This window comes from Ammospiza caudacuta, chromosome 9 (genome assembly GCF_027887145.1).
Source record: "Ammospiza caudacuta isolate bAmmCau1 chromosome 9, bAmmCau1.pri, whole genome shotgun sequence".
Classification (NCBI taxonomy): domain Eukaryota; kingdom Metazoa; phylum Chordata; class Aves; order Passeriformes; family Passerellidae; genus Ammospiza; species Ammospiza caudacuta.
In genome coordinates, this window is record NC_080601.1 from 12,402,138 (window position 1) to 12,428,650 (window position 26,513).

Below are 26,513 nucleotides of genomic sequence, written 5' to 3' on the forward strand. Positions count from 1 at the left end.
CAGACATCAGAGCAGCTGCTCTAAACCACACCTGATCTTTGGTACTTTGCTAGAGAGAAATGGCTTTGACCAGCAAATCTGACATACCCAGCTACTGGAGTGTCCTGCTGTAATTCCTGCCTTAATGTGTTGGCTTTCCTATGCAAAATGAGTCAGAACTGCAATATTTTGAATTCTCTGGTTTGAAGAATGTCTTGCATCTGTTAGCTTTAGTGTTAACTTTGCTATGACAAGGAATGATCTCCAGATACTGCCCAGATAGTTTGATATCATGCTGTCAAGGTTTTCCATGTTCCTATATTGCAGGTCATCTATTTTATTAGTAGGTTTGTGAAGTGACGAGCTTGGACTGCAGTACATGAGAAAAAGCAGGGAGAAACAGGTTTTCCTAATTTTTTTGCCTTCATGTATAAATCATCAAACAAATCTCATTTTTTACTTTATTTGTGGTTTTGGGGTTGTTTGTTTTTTTTTCAATGAAGATAAATTTCTTGTTAGGAATATGGGGAAAAGTGGTTTTTTGACATTAGGGACTTGGCTATATAAGGAAAACCAGAAAATTCTGACAATCCACTGATAGCAACTGCATGTCTTCAAGTACTTTATATCAATTTGCAGCAGCTCTTTGTGAAAATAAAACCAAGAGGTTTTAAGTTGTAGAAAAGTAGGGATATTTCATCCTATTAAAGGAGCATATACTCTTTTCTAAATGATTCAAGCAATTCTAGATGATTCACTGCCACTCTCTTGAGCACTCAACATTAACAATCCTAATTACCTTATCTGGGAAAATTCTATCCTCCCTTCTCATACTTGATAATTAAGTAAAGCAATTACCTTTAAAAAAAAGTTAGTAAGCAAGATCAGGAAAATAAACCTCAGAATACTTGTCTCTTAATTTACAGTTTTCTGAAGAATACCAATTATTGTCTTATTTCAATATACAGAGTTTCCTGGGTATGTATCTTGCTGTCTTTTTCTCTGCTATGTTCGTAATCCTCCTTAATACCTGCAGGGGTGAGGGTGAAGGGGCTGAATTTTGGATGGCTCAGCATTGTGACTGTTTTGTTGTCAGAATTGCAATACAGCTGTATCCATCACTCACTAAAATCAGTGAGAGCCTTTCTATTCAGTTTGAATGAAATTTTAGGGAACTGCTATCTGCCTTTACCAGCTGGAGCACTGATGAACAAATAAAAAAAATAAAAAACCCTTATCCTGCTGTGTAGGAACATTCTGAAAAGATCAAAGAGTCCAGAAGCACTAAATAAATGTGTCTTGTCTGCTAACTTCTCTGAGATTTAGAGAACTCTACATCTCTGTTGACATGCAGGGAAAATTCAGAGCTCAATAGTGCTATCATTCCCACTCCCACTCGACTGTTATCCATGAAGTAAGAAGTATCTTGCCTCCTGCTCTGTGGAGAAAAACATGGAACCTGTAACTATCTTGGGACTTGGTGGCATCCATGATAATGTCAATCTCACAGTGCTTATATGGGAATAAGGAAGCACTGTGAGCACTAAATAATCAGCTCTGCTCTTTACTAGGAACAGTTTTGGAGCATCATAGTATCGCAATGCTGTGATATAGTGGTGCTCCAAAATGAAATTCATTGTGCTTTCACAAACATGCACTTAGCTGTATGGTAAAAGCTGCGAGAAAGCTCAAGCATGAGGAGTGATCTTAAGGTATGTTTCAGTTCTGTGCCCTTTTCACCATGATTTAAACTTAATTGTGTGAATTGCTGTTACAAGTTTAGCTAAACCCTTTGGAAAATCCTATCAAGAAGCTGAAATTAATTTTGAGATTACTTCCTTGATCTGTGAAGAATAACAAAGCAACTGTTTCTCTGATACACTTTACATTAAAGCTTTATCACTCTGACCCAAGGTGAAAAATAAGATAGCCTGTTAGGAGTGTGGAACGTGATGTGCTGAAAGCTCTGGAGTGTATGAATAAATATGAACAGTGAGTCATAGTTTGTAACGTGCATCTTTTTCATTCCAGTGTAAGTTATTTTTCACACTGTAGGTCAAGGGCAGTAAATACCTGTCCCACAAGTACGTGCCAGGTGGCTTGGGTTACTGGCCTCTCACTGTGTGACCTCTGTGAGCAGCAAGCTGGGTGTTCCAGACATGTCCCTATATAGAGCCAAACTAAAATTGTGTGTGACTCTGAACTGGGAAGAATTTTCTCATCACATCCTAAACATAAGGAGAAGCAAAGCTTTACTGGTTTTGAAGGTAGCTATAGCAGCCTCTTCACATCTCAAAAATCTTTGCTGAGATGTGACTATTGAGCTGTTCTTCGTGTTTGCACATAATGTTTCTTTTCTTTGGACATAGTTTTATGTTCCTTTAATTAAGGTGTATTTTAGGGGTTTGGTAGTTCTGCCTTGAAAATGTTATTTTATATGTATGGTAGATGCATGGATGAGTCAGAAAATGATACCATTACACTTGGTTTCATTGTAAATGAGTGCCCAGCTGTCTCACATACACCTAAAGTGGATATAGGATCACTGATGTGCTTACAGGCTGCAGGTTGTTCCCAATATATCTCTAACAGTTCCTCTAAGAACATTTGGCTTAATGTAGGGTTTATAAAGCTAGAAGAATATTTTCAAATCTGAGAATCTGACCAGTAGCTGCAGAGGGTGATCTGTGGTTGCTTTACCATGGAAATGCAGAAGTGCAAAGCCTTGACTGCAGCTTTGGCTCACTAGAGTGCTTTTGATCATGAAAAGTGCTGTTTGATGTGCCAAGGCAAAAGGATTGTAGGTAGGATATCAAAGGTTCTGCAAGGAAAAAGCAGGAGGGGCCAAATCTGCTTGGAATGTCACTCTTTAACAGTGTAGCTTTGCTGTTCAGTATTTTCTATCAGTCCCAGACACAGAAATGTCACAGCAGCAAGTTGGAATCCTCAGTGCCCAGTTCTGTCAACAGCATTCTGTACAGCCAAGTAAAAAGAAAAGTTTATTAACTGACCATGGATCTCTTCCTCTTATTTTGCACAAAATAGGACTAACTAGTCTTCAACCAAGAAGCAGAATGTGGGTATTCTATGCTTTGAGGAAAACAGTTAAAATAAATATCACAGCCCATTACTGCTATTTGTGCAACCACCACAGAGAGTTATTGGGAAGAGCACTGTAGTTCAGACTGAGCACACTCTGTTCTGCACTCCCAGCTTTATCCTGTGTTACGGTGCTTTGGAATTACTGTGCAAGCACCACCACTGGTTTATGCAGAGATGCAGGAATTGGGTGTAAACATGCCTTTTTTCATGCCTTTTTCCACTTGTATGGAACCAGTTGGAATAAAATATACTGATATGGATATCCCAAAAAACATACAGCAAGCATGGCTTGCTTTGTTTCATGTGGAATAAATTAGGAATGACTATTCCAAAGTTAAATGGCCCACACGCCTCTTGGCATAATGTAGGTGCAGTCATATCTAGGCAAATGCTTTGTTATATACGAAGGCATTTTCCTTAGTTTTAGCTTTAAAACATTTACCAATATATTCTTTGGATCTTCTCCAAACTGTAAAAGACTTAAAAATCAGTCTTCCAAAACCAGCTCTGAGGGTGGCCTGAGAACAGACTTTATCCCTGAATATTTTATCTAAGATTAAAATATAGTCTCTACCACTCATTTGCTATTTTCAGATGAGAATATACTCTGAAAATCCTCCATTTTTCCCTCTGCTCCCTCCTCCCTTCACTTTGGTAGTAGTACTTTTAAGGATGCACAGCAATAAGATCATGTTCACCAGTCAGCCAAAATGCCATGGTACCCTACTAAGTCCTGGTGGATCAACTATAATCCCTGCATTTTTTCCTTTCTTAATCATGTTGGGGTTTTTAGGCATACATTTACTTTTTATTCTTATCTGTAGATGGTCTGAGAAGAGCTGTAGTAATCCTTTGTAAATATCTTTTCCCCTTTACACTCTACAAACTATTGACTGTTTTCTGCGTGGCTGGTTTTGATGTTGTTTGTTCTCTTTCTCTTCTTCTAGGTCATAACCAACACCGCTGCCAAGTTAGTATCACCTCTGTGTAGTGCCAGATATTTGTGTGATGCTGTGTGTGTGAAGATGTGTTTTCTGGGGTAGCATGATCCCCTGTGTTCCTGCTGTGTCTGCTTGCAAGTGCAAGTACTTTTGTAAACATCTGCTTGGTGTGGCAGGTGCCCTGCGCTGCCCCTGCTGTCCAGCAGCGCTCCCGCTTGGCATTTCTTGGTGATGCTCTAATGCTGTGATGGAGCTGCCACCTGAGCCTGCCCAGTTCTTCTAAAAGCTTTCAGGTGGTTGTGCTTCTACAGGCAGGTTTAACTTCTCTTGAATAATTAAGTGATCTTCATGCCCTCAGAGTTTGGAGAGCATTATCTGAGCCTTTTTTGGTGTGTTATTAAAGTAAAGTACTTTTAGCTTCAGTATTAAATTAATTTCTAAAGTCTGCTGAAATTCAAATTTAGGTTGGAGTAAGATACTGATATGGGAAAAAATCTATGAAATTATTTACCTTGATAAATCTATTGTCCAAAAAAGAAATAACTATTGACTTGAAAATGTGATTGATCTGCTTTATTTAGGAGACTTCAGAGAGTGCTCAGTTTTGACCTTTAGTTTTCTAGGGGCAGAGGATTGTCTCTAAACTCTTGCTTTTTGCCTCTGACCTGACTGTTGTCCATAAATTGCTGGGGACTAGGTCAAACTAAGTATAAAATAAATAATTCTAATAGTTAAATGTCAAATTTAAACTGACAGTACAAAGTTAGGAGTAGTAGAATACATAAAGTTGAAATAATATTTAGTGCATATAATTAACATTGATCTTGCATTCTCTGTTGATTTCAGTGAAGTGTGAGTGTGATGATGTAAGTCCTTTTGAGTGAAAAATCCTAGCCAGTTTACATTAATAATTATTCTGACAGGATTGTCTTAGAAAGCAGAAGTCACTTTATAGGAGTATTTGTAATCTTACTTGCTTTGGGATTTACTTTTTCTGATCCTTTTGTAGCTTAGGAGAAAGATCCCTTTCATTTTGCAGAGGTGGTGTCTCTGCAGCCTTGCCTCTGCCACTTTGTCCCAGAGCCCAGCACTCCTTACAAGCATGAATATCTTCGGTTTGCTGCCAGAATTAGAAAAAGAACTCAGCAGCTGGCAATCTGTACTTTTTTCTGTTATTTTTATTGGAATCCTGTTAACTTCAGTGGAAGTTTTGCCTTGGTGTATGTAGTGTGACTAAAACCTCTTGAAAGACATCACTAAAATTGTTTAAAGACCCCAAGTGAAAGCCCAAATGACTCCTGCTGCTACCATGAAGGAAGTTTAGGCTGTTCTGACATTAGTCACTTTGATTTCTGTAACTGACTGTGGAAACAAATTGCTTAGAACATTATTCTCTAAAGGTGCCATATTTAACCTCTGTCCTTTCCTTCGCAGAGTCTTCTCAGATCTTGGGTTTAGAATCTCTTTAGTACTTCCAACAGTGTGAAAGAAAGAGAACACTAAATTCAAGATCTTGAGGACCTGTGTGTTTGTAATGATCATGTGATTGTTTAGGGTATTGCAGAAAAGAGATGCTGTTCAAGTCAGGCATGTGCACGCTCAGTACAGCAAGTCAGGCATGTGCACGCTCATGTGCATGTCTCAGCCCACCACCCCTCCAGAGATGATGTCACTGTAATTATAGAATTGTCAGAGTTGATTAATAGTTAAGGGAGATGTGTTTTAAATGTGAGAATGTCTTAGTAAAAAGATAATTTTCACTTTTTTTGAATGCATAATGGCACTTCCCAGTTCCCTACCTTAATATGTTGGCATGTGCAAGTGAAGGCTGTGGCTGTAATGCAACATGTGCTCCTGTGCGTCTCTGGTCCTTGTGCATGTGGCTGTCAATGTTCTATAAAGGATTTGCAATGATATGTGACTGTATCTCTCTCTGTCCATCCTCAGTCAGGGCATCCCACCAAACAAAAGGCTGAAAACAGAGTGGAATCCCCTGGCTGGCTTCAGAGGTGGCACAGCACCTGTGATAGTTAATTAAGTCAGATGGCTGCCAGCCTTACTTGAGTTTACCTTTTTCATCATGCTGGGTTGAGGGTTCAGTTTTAACTCTCACTCTCTGGAGCTACCCATGGTAAACAGACACACTGTTGTGTGTGTAAAGAGAAAAACAATATTAGCAAATAAACTTACAGTCTAATGTCTTAAACTGAAAAGGAAATTTGTTCTAATCAAACAGAATTCTTCAGCAGTTCTTCTGCAGGGAGAAAAATATCTATTTCCAGCTTTTGGATTCAGTTCTGAATGAAACATTTATGAAATATCTGTTATTTCACAAAGGATGGAGTTCCCAGTTTTTTCCAGTTTGGTGAGTGTATGAAATCTCTCCTGCTGGTATCCTCCTGCTGCTGGCAGGACAGGGTTGAAGAGCAGCCACCATAGTGGATGATGTTTGTCATTGGAGCTCTGGGCAGTGCTCAGTTCTAGCTCCAGGACTAGAACTATGCACAGCTCAACCCAAGAAAACCAGCTGCTCTTTGGCTGCAATCTGACATCAAACTGACTCATTCTGGTGTCATGCAAGCTTCAGTTAGCTTACTTTAGGGGCTCAGTCTGTCAAATATAAAATCTTTCCTTGTAAATGGAGTCACTGGAAACTAAGGAAGCAACTCTTCCAACTGCACTTGATCCTTTGGTTGCAATGTTGCATATTTTGTTCTGGGACTGAGCATTTACCATGCTATAGCAGCACTTCAGGCTGGTGTACAGAGATTTTGGGAAGATTTAGTCTCTGTAAGGAAAGCCTTGACGATTAAAAGGCACAAGTACTAAATTTCACTGTCATTAATAACACAGACAGAAAGTACTGAAACCTTCTAAATAATAGAGAACCTGATATCCCTTCACTTCCCTGTACTTTCCAGACCTTTATAAGAGCCTTCTGAAAACATAAATGGATGACAAAAAAGTGGGAATTCTCTGCACTGTGCATGTACATCCCATGGACATGCATATATACATGTGCATGTTTGTATACACTTAAATGTATATATGCATATAACAACAGAATTTTAGTATATGTAAGTATCACACAAATGCTTACAGATTTTTTGTGATATTTTAATACAGTGACAGCTCTTTCACCTTTTTTTTTCCTTTTTATACCTCGTAAGCCAACCCAAAAATGACATCCATTAGCACAGCCATCTTTTTGCTATGGCTTGGTACTCACATTGTCTGTGCTTCCCTGATGAGAAGCTTTGGTGGTGAGATGCCATGAACAGACGTGCACACTCCTCTCTTGATGGTGCTTCCCTCACTTAACTTCACGCCTCTCTCCTTTCTTCCCCTCCCTTCCTTCCCTGTGGAACCTCACTCTTGCATAACCCAGCACGGACTTCACGGAGCGTTTCAACCCCAATGTCCTGAAGGACTCTGCCCTGTCAACCCACAAACCCATTGAGGTGAAGGGCCTTGGTGGCAAGGCTACCATAATTCACGCGCAGTATAACACCCCGATCAGCATGTATTCCCAGGATGCTATCATGGATGCAATTGCAGGCCAGGCACAAGCCCAGGGTGGAGAATTTGCTGGGTAAGGTTATTTCCTTCTGTGGAATGCTCTTTCTCTGCATGGTACTTGTAACATCCCTACCTGCATGACACATTTGCTCTTCCTGGGCTCTTTCTTTTTTTCTGGGGTATATTACACGTGGAAGATGTGTATCAATCCTAGACAGTGTCCAAAAGCACTTCCATGTTTTGAATTTAAAAGGATGGATCACTAGAAAATCATAGCATGGTTTGTTGTTGGAAGAGACCTTAAAGTTCCAAGCCCCTACCATGGTCAGGGGTACGTTAATTTAACCTAGTGTTTTGGTATTCCTCCTAGAACTGGTAAACCCACAAAAATACATCTAATGCTCTTTATATGATATTGGATGGTTTTTCATTCCTGACAGCCATTATTTATAATAGTCACTATTGTATGCATAGCGCAGAAAGGACAAAAAAAGGGGGGTGGAATTTTTATTGAGATGTGAAGAATGCAAAATATTTATTTAGCACTGGCTACTGTTTTATTCTTCAGAATGGAATGTTTTGCTGTATTTTCCCTATCCCCAGTTTACATACAGTACATGTGTTTTACACAGATCCTTTGGACTATGGCAAAATCCCCTGATCTTTAATAACTTTGCTTTTCCAATGCATGTTTCTGGTAATCTTACCTGATTAACTTATCCAGAGTTGTAATAACTTTACTGAAATTACATATGCCATGAATGTAGCCAGGTTTCTCTCTTACCGAGTGCACTTCTGCCCAAAATAGAAATTGCCTTCCTTTGATATGACACCAAAATACAGGTATAGCAACACACTTTAACGTAGTTTCTTTTCCATATGTTAGCTGCAGGCTTATTCAAAATGAGGATGGTTTATGTATTTGCCTGTGCTCCCTTTTGCTGGCCATTTTTCTCTCTTTTTTATAATTATTTTTCTTTTCTGTTAACTTTTTGCACCAATATTGTTGTTCATCACAGCTCTCCCTCATGATGGATCACAAGCAATGCCTTTAGCTGGCTTTGGCCATGACTCAGTGAATCTCCACAGGTGTTGAGTGAACTCATGTTTCCAATTAGTGAAGTACAAAGAAGTTCGTTTGTGTTCTCTATGAGTTCATATCCTTTGTAGACATGGATTATAGGAGACATTTTATGATACATTGGCACTTTCTATTACATGCTGTAGCATTATATGATGCAAATAGTAATGTTTAAAAAAATTACTTATTTAAATGATCAGATGATTATAAAATTAATGCTGAATATGTGGATCCTTTTCATTTTATAAGTTTCTTTTAGTTTCCTCTATGATATTCTGAACTTTAATTTGTAGTAGAAACCATAATGTTCTTTAGCTTGCTTAGTCAATCAAGTCTGAGTTAAGATTATGCTTAATGAGGAAGTATTTGTATGAGGAGTTTTTAATATAAAAGCAGACCAAAATGTGTGCTGATTCATTTTGTCTCAGTTATCAGCCTATAATTTGGTCTTGGTTCTTAATTAGTAGCCTTAGTCCTTTTCATTTGTCCACAAGTGTCTGTAGGGTGGTAAGCAAACTCAGACTGCACATCTGAAGGGCAGACAGCAGCTGGAAACAGTTGACTTATTTTATCAGTGATGAAGGACAGACAGGCTTAAGATAGGAACTCATTTTCTAGTTTGACCATTTGAAATCAGTGATGTTGTAGCTTCATGAGATCAGAATCAGGCTCTTGTCACTCAGAAATAAGCCACACTTACTGGATCACCATGGAAAACATAAAGGGAAGGACAGAGCTATTGATACTCAGACACCATGCTGAAACCTAAAGGTAGAAAATTTCAAAAGCCCTGACTTTATATATTTTTCTTTGCTTTGTTTTTCTGTTTTAATTGATCTTGTTAAACCAAGAACCAGGAGCTAGGTGGCTGCAGTAAAACCTTGTGGACAGTGCGTTTCGAGTACATTTCTGTCAAACCACTTCTAAATTCCATTATGCAGTTTTAGCCAAATTCACAAGTTGTATAAAGACATATATCCAGCACCTTTATTGGGAATAAGATCTGAAAGTTGAAGTAGAAGAATCAATAATGTGACTGTACAAACTAAGATCTTGTGTGTCCTCTGCAATAAGTCAACTTGGCTGGCTATTTACCAGTCTAAGTGAACTTTTGTTTGTTGGGTTGTGGGGTTTTTACCTCTTAGGGCTTTTTTAAAAATAGCTGGAATCAGTGTAATACCTGATGTCACAATATTTTGTTGTATGTCTACATCAGGGGTAGAACACTGCAGTGTTCCTAAGTTTTTGCTTAATATCTACTGAAATAAATCTGCATAATGACTCCAGGGAGTGATTCACATAGTAAACCATAGTTTATAATGAACTCCAAAAAATAAAATTCCTCCATTGCTACTTTTTCAGAGAAGCTTGAACTGTCTTTAAAGTTTTTTTTAATGGTAAAAATGTGTGACTTAAATGATGATAAGGAAAAGGAAAATAATTTTTATTGACTCCTACTAGAATACCTTAGGCTCTAGATTAAAAACCTCCAACAGCTCTAACCCATTTGGGAAGAGGTTTTTTTTTCAGTAGCATCAATTTAAAGTAATATGCCTCAAGATGCATGATATTTCTGCACATCCAAACACAGATGGAAAGAAATTAAATTACAAAGATGTATAACAGAGGTATTAACATGGTTATGTGCATCTTTAGGCTGTCTGTAAAAATAAACTGTCACATTTAGGTTTATGAAATGCTCATAATCAGCGATGCGCTCTATTTTACACTTCCATGCTGAGAGGCTTATATGTCCTAGTTATTCATCCACAATATAATTATGTTTTTAAAAAAAAGAAAAAGGCCTGCTGAATTAAAGACAGAGTTGGAAATACTCCAATGTATTGCATTAATTTAGTTCAATTTATATGAGCATGTTTCACTCTGCTGGGGAGGTTAATTCACCAAGCTCCATTTCCTGCCTTAATCATCTACCATAAGGATATTAATATGTCATATTAATGCCACACATTGCTACTGTGAAATTTGTGGTCCAGCCTCCAGCTCTAGTTTTTAGCAATGCTTGAGTTAATGGCATATCTGTACATAAACCTTTGAACTGCTTTTTTGTACACAGGTCATAATATAAGAAGAAAGTATTTGAGCCAGAGTATATAAACAGAGGAATTTGAACTGTCTGTGGCTGGCACACCACTGCTGCCACAGTGGTCCATGGTTGAAATCAGCAGCACTGTCTATCCAGTGGTTTATTATCCACTCTAGAATGATGTTCAGCTGGGAAATTTGCTGTCCCATACAGCAGGTTTTTAAGCATCCACAAGATTAAGAAGTCAGTGTGGGGGTATAAAGTTAACTGTTGGCCCACATCAGGCAGTCACTTCTGGTATTCTTACAGGCCACGTTCTGGGTGTGAAGCACCCTGAAGTGCTCTGGGGACTTGAAAACAGGGTCACCTTTTGGGGAGCATTGCTGTGACAGAACTTGCAGCATAGCCAAGTGTCAGAAGCAGCAGAACAGTCCCAAGAGCGTTGCTGTGACTTACTGTTGGTATTACAGAGAATCTCTGCCAGGCAAAGACTATTCCTGCAGAAGGCAGGAGAAGGCAGAACTCACTGCTGTGCTTTCCTGCCTACCTCAGCAAGCCCTTTAGCTATGTGTGATGGGCCACAAGAGGAGAACTACTGTTCTCTCTCCAATCTTCCACCTAAAGAAGGCTGTGGCACCACTTTGTCTATTGCTGCACACAGCAGCAGCGCTGATGGAAGTCACTGATGGCAGAGCCTTCCCAGAATAAACAAGTCTGTATTCTGCCTTCTGTACCTGCTAGTGTTTGGATATTGTAAAGATTGTGGTCTAGGAAACATGAGCTAAAAAAGGAGCTCAAAAATGTTTCTTCCTCCTACAGGCCATCTTTCACACTGAGGAACTTTTTTACATAACTTGTATGGTTTGTAGCAAAGCTTAAACTGAAGACTCAGGTTTTTCTCTAAATTCTAAACCTAAGCTGCATTCCACCCCACTGGTGTGTGAAAACACACACAAAAAAAAAACTTGACTGGGATTTGTACTTTGATGGCTCCTCAGGAAAGTGAGAAGTTTGCATATATGGGGGTTATAAATGCATGGTATTATGCGTAAATCCATCAAACCAGTGTATATTACCCAGTGCTGAAGAAGAGGAGTGTGTCAGCTGGGAAGTATCGATATTTAAAGCACTACCTGGTAACATTTGCATCCCACTCTATGTAGGATGTCAGACGTCCTGGCTTTTCATGAGTCCTCTCAGGCTTTCAAATCACAGACCCAGATTTTCTGTAGATTTTCTCTGCAAAGTGATATCTTAACACTATCTTTGAGCCTGAACCAAGGAAGCAACTGTTGGACCAAATGGTCCTTAACTTTAAACAGAACTGTTTCTCAGTTTTCATGAAGTTGAGCTTGCTGCTTGCAAAGCTCTTTATGGAATAGCATAAAGCTGTTACAATAAATCACTTGCTTCAAAAATAGACCTTGTATTTAGAGCAGTCATGGAGCCAAGTTGCTCCAAGCACACATCATTCCCTCAGTGTATATTTCTGCAGCTCTGTTAATAGTTAATTTTAATTCTGCTATGCAGAAGTTATTTTCACTGGGGAAAAATACCACCAAAACCTATTAAGTTACTAAGCCTGTTTCTAGCCTGCATCATAAATCAAAGCAAGGTTACCTCACTTGTGCTACAGACCTGTGTAGCTTTGATTTTAGGTGTGCACAACTGGATATATCACTTTGCAAGATGATTAAGCATGTTGTAAGATCCTAAGATACATTCTGTCATTAAAGATTTCAGATACTACTTATATATGCAAGTCTTGAGTGCAAGTCTAGACTTCCTGTGCTTCACATGTTTAGTAGACAATGAATCCTCACTATGGCAGATGGAAATTTAATTCAGTTTGAAAAAGAATCATCTCTAGAAAAAGCTATAAAAGTCTACCTCATTATTTTTATACTGAAATATGGGTTTATTTCTAATTGCAACCTTAAGGTACACTGGCCCAGCACTGTAATTTAAAGAAAACATAAAACAGTACCAACATGAAGTTGTTTATATAAGAAATAATATGTAACAAAAATGGTCAGAGAAATAAATGGTTGTTGCCTGGCCTACTCTCCACATATTATTCTAACCACTGCACACTTGTGTAACTGTTCATAATTCCTCAGCATTGGCTGAGGAATTATGAACAGGTATTTCCAAATGGATTTGAATGATAACAGGCCCTTTCAGAGATAGAATGAGCCATAACATAAAATTTATCTATGTATTTTTTTAAGAAGTGATAGTTTCAAAGCCATGTAGGGGATGGCTGGGTGAGATACTGTGACCAGAGAGCTGCTTCCAACATTTCCCTTTCTGAATTGCAGTGCCCTCCCTATAAAGGATCCTCACGTAGACAGTGCCTCTCCAGTGTATCAGGCTGTGCTTAAAACCCAGAACAAGCCTGAGGATGACAGTGAGGACTGGAGCCGTCGCTCTGCCAACCTGCAGTCCAAGTCCTTCCGCATCCTTGCCCAGATGACTGGAACTGAGTACAGTAAGTTGAATAACAAAACATCTCCTCATTCTGATTTTAGATTCATGTCTTTCCTCACTGCCCTGGTATTGGCCACTGATACTCAGGGAATACTCATGTCCAGGCTCATGTAGTTGTCAGTGAGGGTGAAGATCCTGCATGTAACTTGAGGGAACTCAGAAATCATGGTGAACAATCTCACCTTATGCTTTATGAAGAAAATTCTTTTGCCAGGGGTCTCAGCATAAAAGTATAACAGATTGTACAGTAAATGAGCATTTGGGACCCCACAGTTATTCTTACTTAGAAATCAAGTCTCTGCAGTGCAATCTTTGTGTTTCCTGCAGCCTAGACATACAGAGCTGTCCATTCTTAGACAAAAATGATAAACATGTCATGTCTTCTGTAACAGTCTTTTATAGAAGTGACTTCTGGAGGTCAAACAAAAAAAAAATGAATCACCATTTGTATGGAATCTCTGTCTCTATCAGCCCTGTTATCTAAACTAGATCTGATATGAGTATCACAGAGCTTTAACCTTGTTGCCTATGAAAATGGTTTTGTGGCTACCTGGTACTAAGCTCACAGGTGGCTCCTGTTGTGGAGAGAAGGAAGGTCAGGGCCTTTTCCCACATCAGAAGGAAATATTTAGCATTCCCTTTCCCCATTAATGTGCTGCTGCTGTCTCTCCTGCTTAGTACAAAACAGCAGGACACCTCTGTAGAATCATTGCCTACAGCTGTGAAACATTGCTAATAATGAATGGGAAAGTAGTTGTAATAGCTACCTTCCTCCTAACATCCTCCTTCCTGTCCCTAGGGAACTGCTATCTTCATGCTGTTCTTACAAATTCCACTTCTGCAAAGTCAGTGTGAATGCACCTTTAGATAGTCTTTTGATAAGTTTCTAAAGAATTTTAAATACTATAAAGCCAATTCCTTTCTTTCTATTTTTTAACTGAAACATTTTTTCCTGCAGTGCAAGATCCAGATGAAGAAGCTCTGAGGAGGTCAAGGTAGGCAAGTCCCTGTGAAAAATACAGCTTTCTCCTTCCTGATAACCCAATAATGTTTTAAAATGACATTAATATGAACTTCCTTTATTATATTTTTGTCCTAAAATATTCTAACACATTTACTTAAAAATCACTAAAATTACAATGCTATTATTGAGAGGTATTTGAATGAGAAGGATAACAAATCAGCATGTTTTTAGGAAAAACAGTGTAAAATTTTTGAAGTGTATGTTCAAATCTGACAGCTCTCTGCTCATGCAACTTTCCTGTACTTTACTGGGTGTGTGAATGTGATGACTTCTAAGGCCTGTGTAACTACTTGAACGTGTAAGTGGATAAAAATATGTAATGATGTGATAGCACTGAAATCTGTGAGCAATTTATTTGGATGACCCTCTGATTGACATTTGATTCTCTTTAAATGATACAGTAAAGGAGTTGTTTCCATTCATACCCATAATCATTGGTTTATGTTTTGTTTGGAATAAATATGACCTAAATTTGTAGAGTATGGAAGCACAGGACTGCTTTTGCTAATGGATAAATGTATTTGTTTCATATGATGTATCAAAAACACTGAAAAAGAGGATATGTTCAGATATATAATATGGAATTAAAGATTTATTACTATCCTGCATAGCCAGGAAATAGATGTATTAAATATTATTATGTAGAGCTTAAAAACCGCAGTTGAATCAGAAGCATTCTGCATGCAATCCTTAGTTTCTTTTTGCATACTTCAAATCCCTGTTTCACTTCAGGTGCTCTAAGCCACCGGCTGGGTTTGTGATGTGTTTGGTACTCAGTGCACTTCTTCTTTTTCTTTTTTATATTTTACTGCCCTGTGGGTTCTTTAAAGGTTCTGAGCTTTTGATCACAGTGCAGGTTATAAATGTTGAATCAGTGAAAAAGAATCTGCTGTCTTCCCTGTGAGAATACAAGAGTGCTTTCAGTTGGTGTTTGCTGTAAGCCCTTCACTGCAGTTCATCCAAGTTCATGGCTGGGTGCCTGAACATCAGGCTTGACATTATAGCCCTCAGGGATTCATTTCTTCTCTCAAATATGCAAGCCTAATTCTCATTACATGTATTGTGCATTATCTGTTTTGATGTAATAGCACACATCCAAATCCTTATTATGATGGGATTTAAAGCATTGTGCTGAACTTAACATTGCCCCATTCATATCTGAGAGTAATATGTGGTTTTAAAGAAATAATCTCTCTAGGTCCAATCTGTGGCTTTGGAAAATATGAAATAGTGGAAACTTTACATGGTATGAGATATGTTGCAATAATTATCTGATAGCACTTCAACACATGTAAATTGCACATTCTGTCCAGTGTAATTCCAAGTACATGAGTACATCCACTATGCTTTGCACATTTTCTGCAGTCTTTAGGTATCACTGTGTTATTCTTTTCTTGCCCAAGGATGTTTCTGGTAATGTTTAGGCACAGCTGAACAGGTTTAAGGTGTGCAATGGTAGTAGAGGCATAAGGGAGCATGTGTGGGTAGTTACACAGGGACAGTGCAACTGGTGTAAGCTCTGGTGCAAGGAATGAGCTGGGGTCTCCTTCCTACCCCACTGACAGTGCTAGCACCCTCTGGGTGCTTGATACCCACCTCAAACATTGGACAAACTCCACTGGGGATTTGGCAGCAGGGCCCTGGCTGTGCAGGCATCCATCACTGTGGCCTCAGGCAGGCTGAGAGCAATCTCTCTCTAATGCTTTCTCTTGTCTCTGTGTGTCAACTCCTCAGTGTAGCCAGCAGGAATTGCATGGAATGGCGATCAGGTTTCTTTCAGACACTTAGGAGTGGAGGGAAGAAAGATGTAGCTTATTTTTGGCAGAACTGTTTTACATTAAAGTAGTCACTTTTAGATTGCTGCTTCCAACTTCATGACATATATTCAAAAAAACCCATAAACTTGGGAATTTGGGTGGCAGAATATGCCTGTCAGTTAATATTAATGAGTGTGTTGTATGACTGTCCTTTGCTCATGCTGCTGCTATTTTGAAGGCACACATAAAAGTATAACTTGCTATGAAAACTTTTCATTGCTGGTGTGATGATTGTTGTGGAATATTTTCTGGAGAGATGGGATCCATTTCAAGCCAAACAGATGTTTCTGAATACCAGTTCCTTGAATGGAGGGGTAATATATCCAAAGCAGTAAGGGAGTTCTTAAATTATATGTCAGACCCACTGGAGCTAGTATATTCTGGTTTAGCTGAAAAAAAAATGCCATCAGAAAGTTTCAGCTAGAAATACTTTATATCTCTTAATTACCTAAAAGAATAAAAAATAGATTGAGAAGTCATACATCAAGACTCCTTTAGGACTGTTACTTGCATGACACTGTGTTACTAAGCTCAAAAGATTTAGAAATATCAGTGAATTTGTTGGCATTTACTCTGTTTATTGTTTTGTGCTTTCCTCAGCCTGAGGAGTAAAACCAGCCCAGTCTGCTCCTTTCTGTTTGGCTGGTTTCACTCTCAAGTTCCACTGCATTAACACAATTAATTGTCTTGTGTTTTGAGTGTAAATAATGAGGAAAAAATGACCTTGTTTGCAATGACTGCAAAAAGTTTTGCAAATAACGAGAACATTTTCATTCTGTTTGATATACTTCTCCTTGACTGTGCTATCATCTCACATCTTCCTTCTTCCCCTTTTTATGTACAAAAGCTGAATTTAAGCTACCAGGCATCTAGAAAAGTTTAAATCCTGAGAGGTGCTGAGCATGGCTCGAGCACTCCAGTCTGCAGTCAGGGGTTGCAGGAGGTGGCCAATACTTCACAGGACTCTGCTTTGAAAATCCCCTGTTGTTCTGCTTTGTGACACAAATGACTAGAAATATCTATGCAAAATGTCTACGCTAATACTCACTAATTCTGAGGAAGCTATACAAAAGTACTGCTGAAACCTGGCATTGGTGGTCCTTGCAGGAAGGACAGCAGGTTATATATGGGCTGACCTAAGTGTTAGAGAATAGAAAATAATTTGCATTTATTTTGCACTTGTATGAGTTAACTTTCACCGACTCCTCAGTTGTGTGAGAGGGAGGGAGAAGCCAAGAGAAACTGCTGGGAGGAAAACAATGGGATTACACTGCATTTGTAGCAAAAGCAGCCCTGTAATACCAAGCACAAGTCAAAGAATAAGTTATATCAAGTTACTTCTCAGAAATAAATCACTGCAAAACCTTTCACACATGGTCCAAAAAGCATCACCCAGCCTTCACTCTGCTGATTTGAAAACTGAGGAAAAAATCCAAATAAATTGCCACTGCCCTAGTTGTAAGGCAGGGGAGTGGTAGCCATGGTCCCTAACCCCTTTCTTTCTCCCTCCTTTCTTTCTTCTGTGTATGTGTGTCTCTCTCTGTCTCTGTCTCTCTCTTTCCTCATGCCACAGGGAGAGGTTTGAAACGGAACGTAACAGCCCACGCTTTGCCAAATTGCGCAACTGGCATCACGGCCTGTCCGCGCAGCTCCTTAATGTTAAAAGCTAAGCTGCCCCGGCCGAGGGCAAACACAGAGTCCCAGTAACACATTAACTGCTGGCCTGACTTAGAGCCTGAGCCTGCCACTCGTGCAAAGATGTGCTGCTAGGCACTTGGTTTCTGCTGTTAGCCTGTTAGCCATTCACTCTCACCAAGGGTGAAATCATGGCACAACCCAGGACATGTTCTTCATGATAAAGTAGCTTCGCTTTTTTTCCTTTATTATCTCAAACTTCAGTATACAGCAAAATGTCACTATTGTAGTCTCTTGACTTTAATTCTAGAAGAAAATGAGAGGGAAATTATGGACAGTATTTCTTTAGAAGGAAAAAGAATGAGATTTTCTCAGTTTTACTGATGTAAAGATAATGAAGTAAGAGAAAGAAAGTTGAAAAGGAAAACTGATTGTCCTAGACTTTGCTAAATGTATAACACACTTAGTTTGCATAGATGAATGATGCTGTTTGAAATAAGATATTAACAATGTGAAGTTATGTTTCAATATATTATACTAGCAAAAGTCATTTACTGAAACCATTGCTGTAAGTTTTGTGTTGGAAACTTTAATTTATCATTATATGGAAGAGAGGTAGCTGAGGTTGCTCAGGATCTGCAAGGAAATGACATTTTGCTAGAGGTGATTTAGGAGTGAGAAGAATATATCATACTGCTGGTGCACTGAAGCTTTTAAAAGCATCTCGTAAGTTTTAAGGAATATGTTGCCCATTCTGTATTGCCCTTGCTTTGACTCACATTTTTTTCTGTATATAGCAGCATGCTTTATCTGAAATAAAAGGTTTTAAAACTAAAATAATTCTGTGCCTATTTTACACAGTACTTTATTCTGTTTTAAAACTTAACTGCTTAAAGTGATTATTGAAAGAAGGAGAACTTTTCTTTCCCAAATATAAAATGTGGTCCAAAAGCTTTCCATTATTAGCTGTAATTATTATTGACTTGTGAATTGTCTGAATTGGAATAAACCTGACAAAGCAGTGGAGTTAGGTACCTTTATCTGGTAGCAGTAATTCCAATCAAAGGGATTAGTGTATGAGATCAGATTGAAACTATTACACTTTTTGCTGCTTCCAAATTTGTCTCAGCAGTTTGTACAAGAACCAAGTTCATTCAAACTCCCATTTTTTTTCTGTGTTATAGAAATAAGGAAACGCTACTGTTCATGGAGAATTTTGCATGAATCAGCCAAATACTGAAGTGTTTAAAGGATTATCATACATATATAAAAAACCCTTATTCTTCAGTATTACTTAAGAGTACATAAGCACTAATTCCTTTTAAAACGCATTTCACTTTTCCTAGCTGAATATCAGAGCACTTCAGGACATGCTACTTAATTCAAAACATGCATTTATATTTTCCTTATGGGTACATAAACAGATTCTGATCACACTATCTTATTAGTACCTATGGTAAATCAGCATTACTGCATGAAATAAGAGCAACATTTTAGCTTTTCCTGATTGTTGCCAGGAGCAACCTTTGGTGTGAACTTCACTTATATATGGGAGATTTTGATAGAATTTAAAATATCAATAGGCAATTAAGATTTCTTTCATAAATCTAAAATGTACCTAAGCAAAATAATCTTCCAGTTCTAATTTTCAGCCAAATTAAATGTTTTTATGAATTAGTAATAGTCTTTTCATGGTAATAGCAATTGTGCATCCTTAATGTTTTATGAATATAATACAAATACTAGTCATTTCCCAGAGTTGTAGTGCATGTTTTAGAATGAATATGTCTAGATTATATCTCAATGTTTACACTTAATGTTATTTTGAAAGGTAATAATGATATAAATTCAGTGCATATAAACCATGTAATCATGGAATTGGAATCTGACATTCTCCAAGCTTGTAGAATGTCAATTCTTTATGCAGTTGCATGGGGAAAAAAAAGCAAAAGGACAAATTTTGAATATCTGGCAGCTTTTAGAACTGCTGCAATGTTAAAGATCTTTTGTGAAGGTGCCTTCATTAATCCTTACAGCAAGATTTTTACTACACCACATTTCAACTGCTTAGTCCAATCCCTTTTAAAAAATCTCACAAGTGATGGACTTTTTGTGTTAAAACTGTCAATCAGGTATTTCTATGTCATTTCTTTTTTATATTTAGACTAGTAATCCCTCAACTCTTACTCCTCAAAAATCTTCTTTTATGTTGTCATGGTGATCTTCAAGTCCAGAAAATTCATGTTATGGGTCTTTTTTTGTATAGCTCTGAAGAGGCCTTGTTTTGCTTCCTGAGGAGGAGGGAGGCTTTGTCTGTAAGGCAGAGAAATTGGCCTGGATTTCTCACTCTACTTACTGTATATCATTGCTAGTGACAGGAACAAACCTGGGCCTGATAAAAAAGCATTAAAGCTTTGAGAAAAACCCAGTAGCTTTGTTCTAGTGAAAGGGCAAGCCTAGCCTATTATATTTTAGTATGTTCAGGCTTATCTCATTCTGTGTGGCTTCTGAGTGACCAACCAATCTTGCAGTGTTTCCTGAGCACTTGCAGAAGTCTGCTGTCCCACACAGGAAAATCAGTCACAATTAATGGCAGTGAGGCTTAAAATAGGTTCCTGATTGAAGACTCAATGAGTCATGTAATTCTTTAAACCAGCACTGATGATAAGCAGGTGTATCTGTCCCATGGTGAATATATTTTGACCTGTGACGGCTCTGCTGAGCAGAGGACAATGGTTGTGACAATACTGTCTTCTAAATAACCTCCATGCCAAAAATAAAGTAAAACACAGGATGTGGATAGTCCCCTGCCCTTCCCAATATTGCCAGTAAAGCATAGTGTTATAAGCATTTAATGAAGACTCAGCAAAGCTGATGCCAGTAGGAAATCAAATCCAAAAGGCCTTCCAGGTAAATCTGCTTGTCTGGTTATGGCACAGGGACATGCTCCTTTTCTGCTGTGGTCCAAGGCTGTTTGGTCTAAACTAACCTGTCTCCTGAACCCTGCTGCCTGCCTCCTGCTCCAGCAGCCCCCTGACCTCCTGCAGTGCCCAGTTTGCAGCAGAGGCACTGACTGCATGCAGTGTGTGCTGATGGGACATGGCTGCAGTGTGGCTTTAGGACACCGGGTGTGACAGCTTGACCTCTGATCCTCTCATGCATGACAAAAGGACAAAAGGAGGAAGGTTCTGTGGCTCCTTCCCTTGCCTCCCTCTCCTCATGCCTGCCTGCACGGGAAGGACAGTGTGTTTTTGCTAGGTAATACAGAGGTCACTTCAATGCAGTTTCTCTCTCACTATGCACAACTGGGTGGAGTATCTCTTCCAGAGCAAGGAACAAGTATTTCTGGGAGTACTTTATCACTTTCGAAAGGTCCAACTCTTGCACATCACAGAGCTTTCTGAGGCCTTCCTCAGGGCAGAAGTGACACCAATTTTTCACTTGTGCACCCTGGTTCCACACAGGAGTTGATGTTGTAGGTTCTTTAACTGTGTCTACCATGAGCTTCAGTGACTGGGATTACCAATACATTTATCAGAAACTTAAATGGATCCTTACACAAATTTGAGTTTGCAAAGTTAAAAAATCAGAATTTTGGTATGGTGCATGGTATTACCAGATAATTACTTTCTTTAACCAGTTTGCCTTTAGTTGACAGCTTTCTGCAGGATACATGAAAATTATTTGACTAAGACTTGCTCTCAAGCACAGTAGCATCCTTGTTCTATGGCTGCTAATCAAAGCCATCTGACACCATTAAGACACGCTAAGGCATCTTGACTTCCTTCCTTGGCTGGCCAAAATTTCCAATAATTAGCATTGCTGATAATTGCCAAAAACCTCCTATCTGCTGCTCAAATTACCAGAATTGCTACTTTTGAAAGACATGGCCAATCTTTCCACAACAGCTTGTGAAATTAAGCAGACTTCTCTAGGTACATTTCCCACTTAAGGAACATAATAAAAAAATAATAAGCACATCAATTTAATATCTTCTAATCCCCACTTACCTTTTAACACCTGAAGAGTGACAAAAGTGTAGGAACAGTGAAATAACTCTGTTGTCTTCATGGAATCTTGAGTGAAATCAGGAGAGAAAATTGATCAAATATAAAGTCTTTCTTCCTCTAAATATTCCTGGAAGTTCTACAGGGAAAAAATTTATTAGGGTATCGTAAATCCCTTGCTTCCAAGTCAGTTCCCTGTAGAATAAATTGGTCAAAGACAGTGTACGGTACAGTGTATCCACTTCAATGTACCTACTTAAAAATGAATGAGTGAAGCCTCCAACTGCAATTAGAAAATACCATTAAACTTTTCTCAAAACAATTCATAAAGAAAGTAATGCATAAGCTAACAGAGCCTGTTAAAACTGAAATTAAACTTTGGGTGTGGATGTACTGACCTATATGTAGCATCTTATCTTTACCACCTCAGTCTCCTGCACGTTCCTGTCCACCATGTAACTTTTGCATGATCAGAAATGAACATTAACTTTCATTTCTACTGTGGAACCTTTAAAATTTTCATGCGCATCCTTCAGCTGATGCAGGTGGCTAACCAAGACACCAGTGCTGCCTTTCTCTCTGACTGCTCAGTCCAAAAAGAGAAAAGCAGTTCTAACATGCAGCAGATTTTCCAACAAGAATTGTAACTCAGCTGGGGTCTGTGGATCATCAGCCTGGCTCACAGCTTTGCTTAGGGTGAGCTGGAGCACAGCACTGGCACTGCTTCCTTTTATTCTGCTTCTAAATTGCATTAATGTCAGCAAAATTACCCTAAATACTAATAACTTCCTAATAGCTCATTTCCATGTAAGCGTTTTTGTTGTAGCTGACCCAGAATTTTATATGATTACAAATGAGAGAGAGGGAAGGTAAGAAAATCCTTGAGAGAGTTTATGAAATAAAATTTAATCCACATTCTGAAGAAATGACAGCCATTCTAATTCATATCAATTAGATATTTGATTCAGGAACTGAACAGCCCAGACACATTGCTGGGTTTCAGGGGCAGCTTCAAACTTAGTTTAATGCCATGTAGAGGAAATATGAATTTTCTTATCATCAATGTGCACAAATTAAAAAGTAGGTCTAAAAAACAAGCCCCTGAAAGTGAAATGTCTGAGTTCTTGTTCTTTCCTCAGCTTCCCTGGAGGAAAGTGAAGTCATGATGAGAAAGAACTTTCAGCGAGAGAGGAATAATTTCCTGGCATTCAAAACCCAAACTTGTTGTGCATTGGTTTTGTCTGTAGTGGTCAGGAACACAGACTGAGAGTTTGGATCCTGTGCTCAGGTGCCTGGTGGCAGATCCCTGCACTTTATACTGTGGGGCTGTAGAAAGCTACAGGAAAACATTCAATTAAATCAAATTGCATACTTAAGGCCAAGATAGGGAATAATTATCTGAATTAAATCCCAGCTCCAATTGCTACACATGCTCAGAATTTTGCAGTCTTTGTTCTTACTAAAGTGATGTATTTACCAATAAGATAAAATTTAAAATTGGAGTTCACATGCCAAAAACCTTGGGCAAGAGTTACCTTACCTTTCCCCAACAATAAGGCTGCTGTATGTCCAGCTGCATTTATTCTGTAACTGTTAGACTTAACAGCAAACCTGTAGATGCCACTAAAATCTATTTATAGGAGGAATTGGTTTGGATTTTAGTGAGCTGCTTTGACTGACTTCCATACTATGTGTTGAGAACGAGCTGCTGGTTGTTTTCCACTGAATCTAAGGTAATGCTTCTTCTCTTCTGTGGCACTATCTGCACAAACCAGGAAACCCCTGTGAGAAAAGTATTTCCCTGTTTTGGAAAGCAAACATAGTAGGATATATATTGCAATTGTTTTGGCGTGGGCTGCTCACATTCTTAACTACAGTGGCTGAAAAAGAGAGAGTCACTCTTCTGCCCCTTTTTGTGATCCCAAGCTGAAGAGTTAACTAAACCAGCATGATAGTCATCTTCTGTCCTCTCCAGCTAACTGCCTGTCATTTCTTTGTTTGTCTTCTGGTGTCTTTGTTAAAATAACAGAAATATAGCATGGGGGAGAAAAGGCAAGCAGCCTCAATAGTCATCTGACCATGGAAAAATTCTCAGCTGCAAATACAGAAAGGTAGAAATAGCCTCAGTGGATCAGAGCAGCAGTTAACCTAGCTCAGTGTTCAGTTTCCAACAGTGTCAGTGGCTCATGCCTTCAAGACAAAAAATGTTAGGAAGGCAATTATAAAATAGCTTTCACACAACTTTACTCTCAGACACCCTATAAGAATTTCTTTTAAATTACTTTGTTAGTTTTACTTCTTAAAAGGAAATTTTATTTGTAGGCAAATATGCTTATATAAATATAAGTCCATGCTAGGATGAAAGTTATAAGTCTAATTAAGGATGAAAGTTATAAGTCTAATTACCACACTATACTACTAGAAAAACAGAATATTTGATTTCAATAAATATAGACCCTAATAATCTGTATGTTTATATCCCCTTTGAAAAAAGATTGTATATCTGTCAGACTTGGTAGAAGACTGTATTAGGTTCTCAATACAGTAAAATACTGATGAAATGAACAGACATATTTATTTTAAAAATAAAGGGGGGTGAACTGATTAAAGAGGGTGAACTGATAATTTAAATAATCAGCTGGGGTTTGGGAGAGCTTATTTGAGTTCTTTACACTGCTGTGGACTTTCTTTTAGACCATGAACAAATCTATTAAGTTTTAGTCTCTCATTTGTAAAATTAGAAAAAGTCTTGCTCCACGAGAGTAGAGAAAAAACTCAATTAGAATATTTGTTTTTTGCTTCAGTACTGAAAGAGTAGTTGAAGGACCATGTGGACCCTCAGGACACTTCATGTTTTTATGTCACCAGGTCTTCATTGCACATCATAGGACTCTCTCTCCACATTTTAGGGGAATAGAGCAGAGCTTTTCCAGAGAAAGAGTCTAGATCTGTATTATTTAAGAAGAAGGTAGATGGAAGGTGCACCAACTCCACATTTCAACTTGCCTGCTACATGTACGTGTTTGGGGATCTTTTGCATTTGGTTCCCAAAAATAAAGTAGAATGGGAACGCATTCCAGTGTCCCATACATACAGTTCAGATTTAACCTACTCATTTACTGAAAATTCTGAAGATTCTCCACGCTATTTTTAGGGTCCAATAGCACACACAAGTTTGGCTTGCAAATGAATTTTGATTTCTGTTACTCAAACTATTCTAATTCTTGTTGATGTGTGTGAGGAAAAGACTCCATTTCTATCATTTCACTCTGCCTTTAGCACCATATCATGTAGCATACTTTATGAGAAGAAAACATTTCATAATTTCCACTGTATAATGTCCTGTGGAATTGGGAAGAGAGTATATTGCTTAAATAGATCTTGTTTGAAATACAGGTCCAACATTTAATGAAATCTGTGGGAGTTGCACTGTTGTCTCAGAACAGTCATTGACTGAGGCCCTTCTATCAAAAGCCATTTCAGTGGGGACTAAAAACAACTGCAGACAAAAAAAAAATCTCCCACAGTAATTTTAAATCTCTCCCAGATAGCTCAAAACTATTATCCACTACTGTCAGTTAGTGCAGCAGCCTGTGTAGGCAGAGATACAAACAGCTCATAATTTTCTGAGCCAAATTCTTTCATGTTGTGAAGGTATTGACTTTACTGAGCCTGCCTGAGGGATGTATTTGGCTCAAAAGTAAAGTTATTTCTGCATTTAGTTAGCAAAAAATGTTTTGATTGTAAAGGCCAGAAATCCAGTCATTGGTTCCTTAGAATGCAAGTATTGCCAGTCAGAGGCACATCTGATCTTGAGCCTTTCTTCTTGGTAGCCAAATGGGAATTATTCCTATTGACTGGGAAGAGAAATAGGTCCTGGAAGCAAAACCATGAAGAAGTGTTATATGCCTTTGAACTCATTTTTCCCTTTACTCTGTGCCTTTTCTTTGTTTTATTCTGTGGAAGTATTTTTACTATACTTTTCTCTCTGTTTTAACCTTCACAATTCCCCTGCCATCGTCACTCAACATTATCCAATATTGTACACTTGGGAAAAAAGATTTTGTGAAATACCAACCTCAAAGTGACCTTGAGTCAAGTGACTTTTTTTTTTGCCTTGTTCATTGTAGCCCCAGCTATTGGAGCAGAAATGTTAGGATCAGATTAATTGTAACAACAGAGGCTTAGCACTGCTGCAGCCTGACCCCAGCTGCCTGCCTTTTGGTCTTGGCTGTAATTTCTCATAGAGCATTTGGCAACCCTGGAGATAAATAGCCCTGTATTTTGTTTGCAGGCCCTGACTGTGTTCTTTAACATTGTTGCATGATTATGGCTCTTGGTAAATTAACAGTTGCCCAAACCTGCACAGTCTCTAATCCATCCTCCTGCACCTTGTTCCATAGCTGGCATTGCAGTGAACTCACAGCTTGGTTACCATAAGGACAGTGTTTGGTTTCTCATTGCTTCGGAGTGGTGAGCCATTGACCTCGTTGGGGATTTCTGTTCAAGGCAGGCTCTTCTGACCACATCTTATTCAGACAGACACATCTGAGGGGCATTTCCCAACTTCTGGGTTTCAAAATCCGGCTTCAATTCATATATTTTAGGGCTACATTTTAGTTAGAGGTTTTAAAAATTCGTAGAGAACGCCTGTGCCGAAGCCTTTGCTGATCTTAACTGGATTGGTTTTCATAACTTTCCTGGAACTGAACTAAAGAAAGAATATGTGACTGTACATATATATGTGAATGTATAAGTATATAAACACAATTCTGATAATAATGTGGAAAATATTAAGAATAGCCTTCCAAACATAATGTAAGTTAATGATTGGAGCCCAGCAAATCCATATAAAGAAGTGCATGTATTCC

The 26,513-nt window shown here is 38.5% G+C and overlaps 1 protein-coding gene across 3 annotated transcripts in view; it reads left to right on the forward strand.

Annotated features, from left to right (window-relative positions):
* The window catches only part of LDB3 (LIM domain binding 3), a 114,292-nt gene that overhangs the window by 57,326 nt on the left and 30,453 nt on the right, over positions 1-26,513 (forward strand). For 2 of the 3 annotated variants that reach the window (XM_058810828.1, XM_058810829.1), the window contains exons 6-7: positions 12,991-13,160; positions 14,118-14,154. In XM_058810828.1, coding sequence (XP_058666811.1) covers positions 12,991-13,160; positions 14,118-14,154 — 207 coding nt within the window. Of the gene's footprint in view, positions 1-4,028; positions 4,052-7,410; positions 7,615-12,990; positions 13,161-14,117; positions 14,155-17,573; positions 18,476-26,513 lie in introns of those variants that run through there. The other variant, XM_058810831.1, reaches the window with a different exon arrangement.